Below are 12,823 nucleotides of genomic sequence, written 5' to 3'. Positions count from 1 at the left end.
ACTTTTGAGCTTCCTTCATATTGTCTTCGTACCTGTCAAATGATCTGAATCGCAGAGTTATTGTCATTCGTTCTCTCTTCTGTCCAGATTTCATTTTAATTTTTTTGAGTACGTAGGCGTATATGTAAAGGTACGCACTTATGTCGGTCTCATCTTGTTCACTCGAATTTTCCTCAACAACTCTTAAGTCATTTCGCTTGTTGGAGCTAGGATGACATGCACACGATTTTCCTGATCTTCTTTTACTTCTCATACAGCGACAACCCACAATATCATTTATTCTAATTGTTTCAGTTTTTGTATTGCCATTACTTTCCTTTTGCAAACTCAGTCCCTTTTCTGTCAGTTTCACCCTATAGACCGTATTTTTTTTGGAAAGGATGTAAAAAGTTTCTTCAAGAACTGGACCACCGCTTATATTCCCGCCTTCCATGTTATTTATTAAACACGCGAACCATTTAAAGCAATACACGTCACACACCGCTCACTTTGCAAAGCACACGCGGACTTCGCAGCGCATCCCCCCACCGCCTATTGCAGACTGGCAGGACCTTAACAAGATATGTCAGTACCAAACAAAAACACAAGCCTGAGAGTATCATACGAAAGATAGAAGTTCGAAAGAGACTTGGCAGCTATGACCTACCACAAGGTTCACACGTCAGCGAAAGCATTTTCCTCGCGAAACATTTCGTAACTTGGAAATTTTAGTTTTATCCGTAGTCTTTTGAGTAGTTTTCTTGCTGTACACTATAGAAATGAAATTCTAAAAGTGGTATTTCGTTTGAATGAAGAATATTGTCTTCAATATTCTGTTAATACTTTGCAATGCTTATATCGAATCTTTTTAGGCGTAAAGAGTTTCTGATTTCGATCTATAATTCTCAAAATTTCTGTTTTTCTCCGATCTTCCTTTTTCATAGGAATATCTGTCGTTTTCAGTCATTGCAGATGTTCATGAATCAAAATACTTTGGTGTTGTTTTCGTCTGTTTGAATTTCGCGTAGTAATGCATTCGTGACAGGTCAGTGTTTTCACGCGTGAAGAAGTGAGATGCCTTAATGAAATATTGCTGGTGAACACTTTCAGTGTCATAATGTCCGGTGGCAAATCAGTAATTGTACTAACACCGAACGGCAGACGCCAAACAGTGAAGGTTACACCGAACACCACGATTTTGCAGGTATAAAAGCAAATTTCGAGCTGTATCCTATATGATTGTGTTAACAGTTGTCAGATTACTTTTAGCTGTCACTTTTTAGCATTGGCTCAACAGACATACGAAGTGGAAACGCATTTAATAGCTAATGCAATCGACACATAAACGGATTTTTTTCTTGTCTTCTGCATTTGTCAGTAATATTCGCGTGAACGCTTGTTGAGTGTAGTTGGACCACACAATATACGTAGTCTGCAAACTATGAAGTTCGGAAAGAGAAAAAAAGAATTTTCGTCTTGAGAGCTAAATGTAGCAGTATTTTTCTTTTCCACGCCCGCGTACCATTTAGATAAACCTCGACCTTTGTTGTACAAAAAAAGTATACCGACCAGAGCAGGAATTGATATAAAGAAATATGAATAAATAACTAAAAATTTCCGGTTGTGTTCATAGTAAGTCCTGCCAGTACTTTTCTACCGTAAATACTGAGCATACTACAGCCAACATTATCGGCTGTGGCATGGAACATTGTGTCTTTTGGATGATTGGGAACATGGCTTAACTTGCTGAACCACAAGGAAGGTACAAAGCTCTCTTAAAACACCCTCAAGATGTGTTATGTGCCAAGGGGGTGGATGATTGTTAAGGTGAAACAGTTGCTAGTAGGCAACCTCTGGGCATCTCTCACAATTCCATTGTATGTGGAAAGCTCAGGAAAGTGAAACCCTGCCTAAGTTGACATTTAATTCCTTAGTTGCTCATGAAATTTCTATGGGGCCAACAATACACAATATGGGAAGGACGTACCATGAGGCAGCACCTACACCCAACCAACAAAGAGAGACTGGGCAGTTAGCCCAACTGAGAAGTAACATCAGAAAGATATAAATAGGGCTCGGGTTTGCCATTATACCTTCATAGTAATGAAGACAGAGGAGTGAATCTTTGAAAAGACCTCACCTTACTATACTCACAATATCTGGAGAGTATTGCTGGGTGTAGGGTGCAAGACTGGGGTAGTGAAAAACTGCATGAAAACGTCACTGGTACACTGGAATAAAATGGGAACGTGTATTTTAACTACCTGAAACATTATTATAGGTTATATCCACCTTAAAATTGGATTGTATGTCCCAAACTGTTATGATGCATCAAATGCCAAAAATTTGGTGATAATGCAGTGTTCTGTCATGATGAGTTACATTTGGGAGTTGTGGAGGCACAACAAACGGATCAGTAGCAACTCGAACATCAGAGCTGAGTGTGAATGTGGAATACGAGCACTTGTGAAGGTAGGATTGCATCCGATCCGGAAACCACTCTGAAGCCAACAAGAGCTTCAACACTTCACTTAAATATGCATCATCACAAAAGATGATGTCTTCATGTACACAATCACCACTTTCAGCAATCAAAGAACAATATTTGACAAAATGTCATCCGTAGATAAAGAAAATAGCAGTAAAACCGTCAGCTTTGTAAGCACTCAACTTTCCAATGACGATTGCAATGTTAACGACATTGATGCACCCATTGAGGAACCAGAGAATCACACTCGGACTAATGTTCCTCTTAATCTCTACTGTGCGTCCTTGTGGCTGAGAGATGGGAAAGGAAAACCCACAACAATCTAAGGCTCTCGCCAATACGTTTCTAGACTACAGAGGAACTTAAATAGGTTCAGAAAGTTTTGGGAGAAAGAATTGAAGCTGTTGGTGCAGGAAAAACCAATTTATACCTGTTTATAAAGCACTCATTTCCAATTCACTGACAATTTTCTAAGTGGATATGCTTCTAGAAGAACGATGATATTACAGGAAAAAGTCTAAGGTTAGGGTACCTGTTTTTGTTAGTTTCAGATAACCATCTTTTCCACTCCCTCTTGCCATGGATATATGGGTGAGTGCAATGGCAGTTCATACAGCTATCAAGATCACAGTATGTTCTACGTACCTGCCACCCCACAATCCTCAGAATGAAAATGTACTGAAGAAGCTTCCTAAAGAACTCCTTTCTCCCACCCATTTCTTGCAATGGGGCAGTTCAATGCACTTGATGTGTTGTGAGGTTCAGCTACCACATGCCCCATGTTTTTAGTCATTGGGAGGCTTCTTCGTGTAGAAGAGATATCTTTTGAACTGCAGTCAGTTGATACACTCTCGTACAGCTACTAGTTTGTTTTCAGCTATTGGCTTTTGCCTCGGCTCTCCAGTTCTTGCAAACTCTGTTCAGTGAGAAGAAGCTGTAGATATGCATTCCAGAGATCACTTTCCAATGTGTATCCGTCTGATGAATGAAGCTGAGCTCGAAAAGACACCACAAAAGTCAATACTTAACAGGGCAAATTGGACACTGGCATAATCCGTATCACTTCAGGCGGGGAGGGCGGGGGGGGTACCTTCATAGTCTTGGATGTTATTGAATTTAGCATATGTTAAAAGTCGGGAGTATGTAAGAAACACACATTTTTTTTGGTTTCTCCAAAAAAATTCCTGCCCCAAGGTGCAGGCATCCAAAGATGACACTGCGAACACCATTTTGATTATGCAATTTTTGGAAAAAAATTTAAAATGCTATGTCTCTTTAACAGTTCTAGATATTTTGTTAACAATTTTTTAATTTCAAAGATAATTGCTTTATGATTACAATGGTACCTTCTGTTTGGACATATCTGTAACAGTTCTTTTACTGTCACCTTGTGATTTTTTTTTTTTTTTTTTTTTTTTTTTTCAGAAAATGCCAATCCAGGAAAGTTAAGATTTTTCTCTGTTGATTAATATCATGTAGTACTATATTCTCTGTAAAGGGGAACTTCCACTTTTAAGTTGGACAGGTTTATTTTTAAAAAATCTTTTTTTACTTTCAAGGGTAATGTACGTCTTCACTGAATTTGTTTCTTACTAATTTCTTTTTTACAATGTTTATTTGTGTTTTCTTTGATGCAGTTAATTGTTTTCACTTTTTTTGTTGAATATTGTACATCCTACAGGAAAAGGTGCAAGTGTTAGCTATTATTCTTGAAACATTTTCAAAGAAAACAATTTTGAACCACGTTCCATCAGTATCAAAGTATGTGGTAGGAAAATCAAGATATGTGTGGTCTGTAAAAGGAGTCTTTGGAAGACCAGTTCCCTATTATAGTCATCCTGTAGAAGCAGCTTAAGTTCAAATAGTGCAGTCATTTTATCTGGAAGATAAATGGGACTGTTCTTGTCAGAGTGCCAACAAAAAAAGACACTATAACTGTAACAGTCGAAGGTCAGAAATTTGTGAAAGTGAAGAGGTACATGACTCGCAGTATTAAAGACACTTTTGCAGTTTATAAGAGCAACTATACAACTTCACATATTGGAAGATCAAAGTTTTATGCACTACAACCTAAGTGGGTAGTTCCACACCCACCCAGAGATGTCTGTTTATGTATGTACTGCACAAATTTTGAACTTTGTGTGGTAACTTTGAAGATGTTACTGGAACACTTGACGTATGACACCTTGCTTGGGTGTGTTGGGCCATTAGTACTCTGTGACATAAAGTGAGAGACGTTTGTTTCAAGAATGTAGTGACTGCCATGGAAAGGAAGCACTGTCTTTACAGACACTTGGCCTGGAAGACGTAGCAAGTAACTCTGCAGAAATTACATGTGCGACATGGGAGGAAACTAAACTAATTAAGAAATCTGTTGCCTTTGACAGTTTCATTGATGAACTTGGTAAATGGTCAGTGAAACGAGTAACACACCAGCTTCTGAAGAAATTGCAACAACGAAACATTGCAGAAGTGGAAGGATGTGTACAGGCTGAAGAACTATGTTTAATGCTTCACTATGAGTTTGCTGAGAGCACTGGTCTGTAATTCTACCACAAGAAGTACAAGGATATCATTGGAGTGACATGTTTTCAAAACAAGACCACAAGTGTTGGAGTTATAAGTGATGACACAGGACATGACTCAGCACATGCTTTTCCAGCAATGTGCAAAATTCTTCAAGTGCAAACAGGGGCAGAGAAGATCTCTATTATTTCTGATGGTGCTCCTAGTCACTTTAATAATCATTACCAGCTCTTTGAATTGAGTAAGTCACTTGTGCCAACTGACTGTGTATACAGTGCTAGTTGTCACGGGAAGGGGTCTTGTGATAGTGTGGGCGGGCTGCTGAAGCACCTTTCTACAAAACATAATCTTTCCACACCAAATACATCTGTGATTCAGAATGCTGAGGATTTTAAGAGTGTCACGAAATCTTACACATCCACATCATTTGTCCAAAGAGGAACTTGAAGAATTCTGTGAGCAGAAAAAAGAATAATGGTCCAAACAAACTCCTGTGAAAGGAATTAAAAGACACATTTTTGGACTCAAAATGGTGGGTGAACTCATATTGCAAGCACTTCAAAGAGCAAGAAAGAAGAAATTTCGTTCATTTGGCCAACACCTCAGAAACAGTAGGATAACATTCAGATTCGTAATCTGAGAAGGGGGAGTGTGTGTGTGTGTGTGTGTGTGTGTGTGTGTGTGTGTGGTGGATTGCAGAAATTATAGACTCCAGTTGTGAGTTAAACGAAATTTTACTTTATGCTACCACATGGACCTGCTGCTGGAAATAGGTTTCCAGCTGAAGGACAGCAACAATGCCACCAGTGCTCACCTCCTGTTCAGTGTTTTGAAGACTGTAAGTACTCCAGTTCCTATTGGTTCAATAGGAAGGCATCACTCTATATCAAAGAAAGATACTGAAGGAGTGGAACACATTTTTAGTTCATTGACTGGCTAATTTAAATCCAAAACAGAGTGCACAGAAGTTATATAAATTGAAACCTGTAAGTCTCTGGACCTTTCGCATACATTTTGGAACCATTTAAAAAAATCATGAAAAATGAGTCTGTTACTCATCTTTCAAAACTAAAAATATGTTAACTAAGACTAGGGTTTGATTTTTATGAGCCTGTTGTGTGATAATGTGGTAATAAAACAGATTTTATGTATGGCAAAAATTTCAACTGTTTATAAAACATGTTCAACGTACAAGTGTAAGCTCTCCTTTTCAGGGAATGTAGAATTATATGGTACTAATCAACAGAAGAAAATCAAATTTTATGGATTGGCAGTTTTGAAAAAGAGATCCATAAATTACAAAAAAAGTTAAGAATGCTATACTAAAAGAACTTTGACAGATAAGTTCAAATGGGGGATTTCTTTGTAATCATAAAGCAATTATCTTTCACATAATAATAAAAAAAAATCTAGAACTGCTTCAGAGGTACAGCATTTTAAATTTTTTTCCAAAATTTGCATCGTCAAAATAGTATGCAGTGTGTCATCTTTGGAGGGCTGTATCTCGGAGCAGAAATTTTTTTGGAGAAAACAAAAAAATAAATGTTCCTTACTTAGTCCTTCATTTTAACATATGCTAAATTCAATAACATCAGAGACTATGAAGGTAAGATTTTTTTCCTATCCTGCTTGAATTGATATGGACTATTCCTATACAGCCAGGACAGGTTAGACCATATTAGCTGTGTGACCCACCAAATTGCTGAAGGATCCATTGCAAAGTCTAGCAATCATATCGGAAGAAAACCCGCCCCATGGTGTAATGAAGAATGCCACACAGCAATCGGAGCCAGGTGCGTAACTTTGTGGAAGTTCAAACATAGACCATCAACAGTAAATGGAACAAATTTGTGAATTCTGTTCCCCATCAACTATGCAAGTTCAGGAGTTAATGAGGAGGCTTTGAGTGCATAATCAGAAATGAATCATGTACAACGAAGTCATTTGGGATCTGCACTGAAGGACATAACATTGATCTGAATGTATTAGACCTCAGGATAAGGAGCCAGGGATGAATCAAACTGCCACTTTGGCATCTACGGAGACCCAGAGTGATATTAAGTTTTATGGAGTGCAAGAAATCTCTTATTGCACATTACATTTTTAAATGTTTGTTTTCCTCAATTCTAAGCCTGTATCAAGTATTTTCGTTATATATTTGGATTGCTTTAAGAAGGGAAATGGAGTCCGCTGTTCAGCTGTTTTCTCTGATTTTCAGAGTTTATCTCCCAGAGCAACTACAAATTATAATGCTGGGAACAAGAAGTCGTGAGTGAGAAGCCATTGCAGTAGAAAGTTTCTCATATGATCTGACTCAGGCCCTGAAATCTGTTCATCAAATATATTGAGCAGAAAAATATTCAGACCACATAAGATGCCATACAGCAGATCAAAAATAAAGGCAAAGAGCTAGTATTATGCTGGGTATCATGATAATTTGGGATATGGTAAAAAGGTGCAGCTGTCAAAATAGCCAAGGAAGCATGTAGAGTAGGTGTTCGGATTTGGTGTGCCGTTCTCTGGCAGAGATGATGTACTTGTTGGACAGAGCTCTGGATCATGCTTTAGTGAGAAGACAAGTGGTTGGAGATGGTAAACAAATAATTTTTGTGGAAAACTACTGAGAAAGTTTAGAGAACAGACATTTACGATGGATTGCAGGACAGTTGTATTGGCAATAATGTGTATCTCACGTAAGGACAATAAATACAAGGTAAGAGAAATCAGGATTCATATGGAAGCATATGGACAGTTTTTGTTATAAGTAAAATGGAAAAGGGAATGGTTAGCTGCAGTAGAAGGTACCCTCTGCTGTGTACTGTATGGTGACTTTCTGCTGTGTACTGTATGGTGACTTGAAGAGTACGGTATGTATGTAGATGTGGATGAAGCACCATTATTTTAAAAGTTATGTGTATTGGTATTTCAAACCAAGGCACATTCTTGGCAGTTCAGTAATATTTTTCTGCTGTGTCATTGTGTTTACCTTCCCAGTTAATTCACAGTACTTTCTGAGTTATAAGCTATCATCAAGCCACTGTATCGGTTTCTTCTTCTTGTTTCAAATGGGCCTACTTTGTACCATGCTTGTTCAACTGTTGGCTTTGATCTTTGTCCAGTACTGTCGCATCCTCTGCCGATGTAACTCCTTCCTTTCTTTTGTCCAGGGGTTACCTTTCCTTCGGGGATTTTCCTGAAATCCTCGGACTTCCTTCATGGTACATCTCACAGACTGTCTGCTCTGGAGATCAGTTATTCCCAGTTCTTTAATGTCCTTTTCAGTTTCTGTCAGCCAAGTGGTGCGAACCTTCTTGTTTTCCCAGAAGATGAACAGGTGGTTGGTCAATCTATTTGGAGACAATCTTGCAACATGGCTATAGAAAGCTATCCTTCTTTTTCTTGCTCAGTCAGAGAGCCTCTTGATACGTTCATAGAGATCAGAGGTATGTTGCCTTCTCAATTCCCCATCTTCTTCTACCAGGCCTAGGATCTTCCTGAGGAATCTCCTCTCTCTGACTTTCAATTTCTCCATCAGACCTCTCTGGTTCGTGGAAAGACATTCAATGGCATACAGGGCATCTGGTTTGTATGACTTATGTGTAGTGCTTAAGTTTCAGGTTGCCCGACAGGCATTTTTTGTTGTAGGTGTTTGTAGTTAGTTGATAGGTTAGTTCCACTTGTTGACTCTCGTGGATAATTATGTTTTTTCTGATAAGCTGGGTTCAATCCGTTCGCCAAGATACCTAAACTTCTCAGTCTTTTCGATGTTTCTCTGGTCTAGTAACATCTCTCTATTAGCTTCTTTGATGTTGGTGAAGAACTATTTTCTCCAGCGACACTTGAAAACCCCCTTTGGCTGCCTGTTTGCTGAGGCAGTTTACCTGCATTGTTGCCATTTCAAGAGAATCAGCAATCAGTGCCATGTCATCTGCGAAAGCCCCGCGATCTACAATCAGTCCTTTGTTCTTACGGCCCAGATAGACACCACCCTGAACACCCAAATTGGTCAGTTCCTTACGCTATTCTCTCTCAACCTTTTCAAAGCCACAGTTGAAGAGAAGTGGGGAGAGTCCATCCCCCTGGCTCACTACAGGTTTTATCTCGAAGCTTTCTGAGATCTCAACTCTAAATTTGATCTTGAAGTAGGTGTTGATCAAGGTTTCTAGAATGAGTCTGCAGGTTTTGTTGTCTAGTCCTAGTACCTGGAGTATTTTGTTAAGCGTTTCTCTATCAACAGAGTTGTAGGCCTTCCTGAAACTGACAAACGTGACTACCGCCTTGCGTTTTCTCATCTTGGAGTATGCAAGTATTGTTTTAAGGTTGAGGATCTGTTCAGCACAGGCTCAGGTCTTCCTGAAACCTCCCTCATATTCTCCAAGTTGACTATCGAGTCGATCTTCTGCCCTTATTACTAATACTTTGGAGAGAATCTTGTATGTTACCAAAACGAGGAATTCCACGGTAGTTGTTCAGATCAGTAAAATTTCCCTTTTCGTGAACCAGATGGATCAGAGCCGTGTTCCAATCAGGTAGTAATTTCTCTGTTTTCCAGATGTCCTGGATGATCTCGGTGAGCTTGGCCAAGGCATTTCTTCCAGCGCATTTCCAGTGTTGAACAATGATAGTCCTCTCCAGCTGCCTTATTATTCTTTCAAAGTTGAATGATTTGTCCAGCTTCTTCCAATGAAGGAGGCAGCGAGTCTGGGTTTGGTGTGGTTTTTTTTGTAGTCAAAGTCTTCACTGGGTGGATCACAGTTGAGTAGGTTTTTAAAGTACTGAGCAAAGAGATGGCAGTTGTCCTTGTTGTTAAAAACCAGTTTGCCCTGTGAGTGTGTGAAGTGGAGGCTTGGCAGATTGTATTTTCTGAGTGTATACTTGAAGGCTTTGTAGAAATCACAGGAGTTATACCTAGCAAAGCTCTCTTCAATTTGGGTTACTTGGTTTTGTGTGAAGGTCCATGTGGTTCCTTGAATTATCTTGGCTGTAAGCCTTCTTTGTTCCAAAAAGTTCTCCCAATTTTTCTTGGTTTTCTTACAATTCCACTTCCCCCAGAGTGTCTGTCTTTGGGCTATTGCATTGTCACAGTCTTCATTCCATTATGGATGCTTCCTTCTTCTCATGAAGGGGGTGAATTCATTGGGCGTCTTCACAAGTCTCCTTCAGTTGGTCCCAGCTGTTTAAATCTGTACTGTTCTTTCTCTGGCTTACTTCTTGTCTGTTCGTAAGTCGCTTTTTGTCAAATCTTAAATTTAGATGACCCCTATATAGACTGTGTAACAAATGCATAATTTCTAGGAACAAATATTGATTCTCAGTTGAATTGTTGTGAACACACAAAGGTACTAGCAAAAAGAAGTCATCAGCATGTTATGCCCTTACAATCCTATCATCAGTGTGTAACATGCAGTGTCTTTTAGTTACAATTTATTCATATGTACACTCAATTCTTAGCTATGGCATTCTTTTTTGGGGACAAGCACACAAAATATGAACACAATTTTCAAATTCCAGAAAAGAGCCATAAGAATAATAACCAAAAATACTAGTTGAGCTCATTGTAAAGATCTGTTCAAAACAAAGGGAATTTTAACTACTCCATGTGAATACATTTACCAGTCAGTTGTACACATCAAAAATAACATTGGTAATTACTGCATAAACATCTCTGTCCATGACCATGCAACAAAAGATAGACTCGGCTTACATTTACCAAGAAAAAATAAACATAAAACTCATAACAGCATTTTCTACCAAGGAATGAAACTGTACAATAAATTACCAAAAGAGATTAAAGAAATTGCAAAATACACTTATTTAAAAAGGAAGCTAAAAAGTACCTGTTATGCAGTACATTTTATAGATTGAAGGATTACTTAGATAAAACAAAGTAGGGGTTTGATAAAAAAGTTATACAAATAAATAATAATAATAATTATTATTATTATAAAACATCCAACATTCCCCATAACATCTTCACTTCATGCTTTTCCCCTTCTTTTTTCCTTTCTAGAAATACTGAGTGCCAAGCTACGCATAGCGCAATACTATCACCTCTTCCTCTTTCTGAGCTCAACGTGTCACTCATTATGGAGGGATGCTGACTCAGTTTTTCAGGATAGCAAATGGGAAGTTGCGGTACAGAAAATGGCCCAGAGAGAGAGTGAGTGAGTGAGTGAGTGTGTGTGTGTGTGTGTGTGTGTGTGTGTGTGTGTGTGTGTGTGTGTGTGTGGGGGGGGGGGGGGGGGGTTACGCGCATGTTTGTGTGTGTAGTGAGTGAAGTGTTATGTAACAATGTGTGTATAGTGTGTGCAGTGATTGATGTTGAGATATGAGTGAACAGAGTGCTATTACATTATTTAATAAGTTATTTGTAAAAAAAGTATTGTATACCAAGAGTAAATCTAATGATTGTCTGTAACTGGAAGTCTGTAAATATATGTGCATACGAGTTACTTTATTTTAAATTGATCTAAACTTGTAAATACTTTGACTGGTCCTATATCCTTGTAAAAAGAGATCTACGGATGAATAAAGCTGCTGCTGCTGCTGCTACTGCTAATACTACTACTACTACTACTACTACTACTACAATAATTCTTGTAGAAGCATAAGACTGAGTTACCAGTAACCTAACTGATCCTAATATATTTCTAAATATTATAAATAATATAATATAAATAAATTACCTATTTGGCAACATTCATTTGTTTATGTTAGTGACAGACTGACATTATCTTTTTGTTTCATTATAGGTCCTCGAAGAAGTATGCCGTAAGCATGGATTTCAAGCAGAAGAATATGACATTAAGTATGTTCAAGTGTTTTAAGATATAGTCTAGTTTGACTAGTTATACAGTTTGTAATAGATATCATAGTTATTTAAAATTAGACTTTACGGGCTACAATTAGTTCGTTTGTGACTTCTCTTCTGTGGCTCACTATGCCCTATACAGTCAAGTTCAACATAAGATAGTATTAAAAACAAATGGGCAGCTGATTGGGAGGATGGTAATTGATACACAGTCTAATGCTTGTCATTCAGCTGTTTCACACTACAAATATAGTGCTCAACCCTTAAACAAGACTATGACCAGTACTCTCCACATCTCTGCTGCATATGCACTAAATCTCGATAAAAAGTGTAGTATGGATAATTGGTTGAAATTCGTATGAAGTCACAGGGATTTGGTGATGTTCATAATTAGCATTTTTCCCTTCATGAATGTAGTGTTGTATCAACTGAGTAATACACATCTTTGTTTCTTTTTAGTGTATACCAAAATCTTTGGATTTTTTCCATTTCTATTCGGTTGGGTAAAAAAAGTAAAGCCAACATGGGAAAATACTTCCTCACAGCAACATTCTTCAATAAATGTGTCGTAAGAGGCGACTAAAAGGAGTACCAAATGTTTCGGCCCTTATCTGACGGTCCCCTCTGTTGTTTGACCACCATATTTCAAAATTATTCTAAAGAGTGAGCCAATTGGGGAAGGGCGTCTTACTTCGTGCATTGTGTCCATCGTGCATTGAGACATTTAGGCAGCTTATTCGTCGTTGCATTGCAGTCCCGCCCACTCTCCATCTCTTGGGCGAGGATACATTCCTGGGTGCGATTTCCACCATGCACTCTGCAGTGTCGCTTTCTACGCTGATGACGACGACCATGGACCTCTTGCCACCTAATATCCAGCACGGTAGCCAGTCCGTTGTGGTGGGGCCGCCATTTATCCTGTTGGTTGTAGCCTCCTGACAACACGGGGATCGCTCTACTGATGCCTGCGCCTTTATCTCCCTGGGGCATCGGGATGCCCGGCAATGGCCATCCTGCCA

General features: G+C 38.7%; 1 protein-coding gene across 1 annotated transcript in view; it reads left to right on the top strand.

Moving 5' to 3' along the window:
* Positions 1-937: 937 nt before the first annotated feature.
* LOC126473385 (tether containing UBX domain for GLUT4) overlaps positions 938-12,823 on the top strand; it is a 61,859-nt gene continuing 49,973 nt past the window's right edge. Inside the window, exons 1-2 of the mRNA XM_050100393.1 lie at positions 938-1,183; positions 11,746-11,801. Of these exons, the coding sequence (XP_049956350.1) occupies positions 1,097-1,183; positions 11,746-11,801 (143 nt within the window). The 5' untranslated portion in view covers positions 938-1,096. The remainder of the gene's footprint in view (positions 1,184-11,745; positions 11,802-12,823) is intronic.

Source organism: Schistocerca serialis, chromosome 4 (genome assembly GCF_023864345.2).
Source record: "Schistocerca serialis cubense isolate TAMUIC-IGC-003099 chromosome 4, iqSchSeri2.2, whole genome shotgun sequence".
In the NCBI taxonomy this organism is placed as follows: domain Eukaryota; kingdom Metazoa; phylum Arthropoda; class Insecta; order Orthoptera; family Acrididae; genus Schistocerca; species Schistocerca serialis.
The sequence above is the reverse complement of the archived record's forward strand: the minus strand, read 5'-3'. Positions and strand labels throughout refer to the sequence as shown.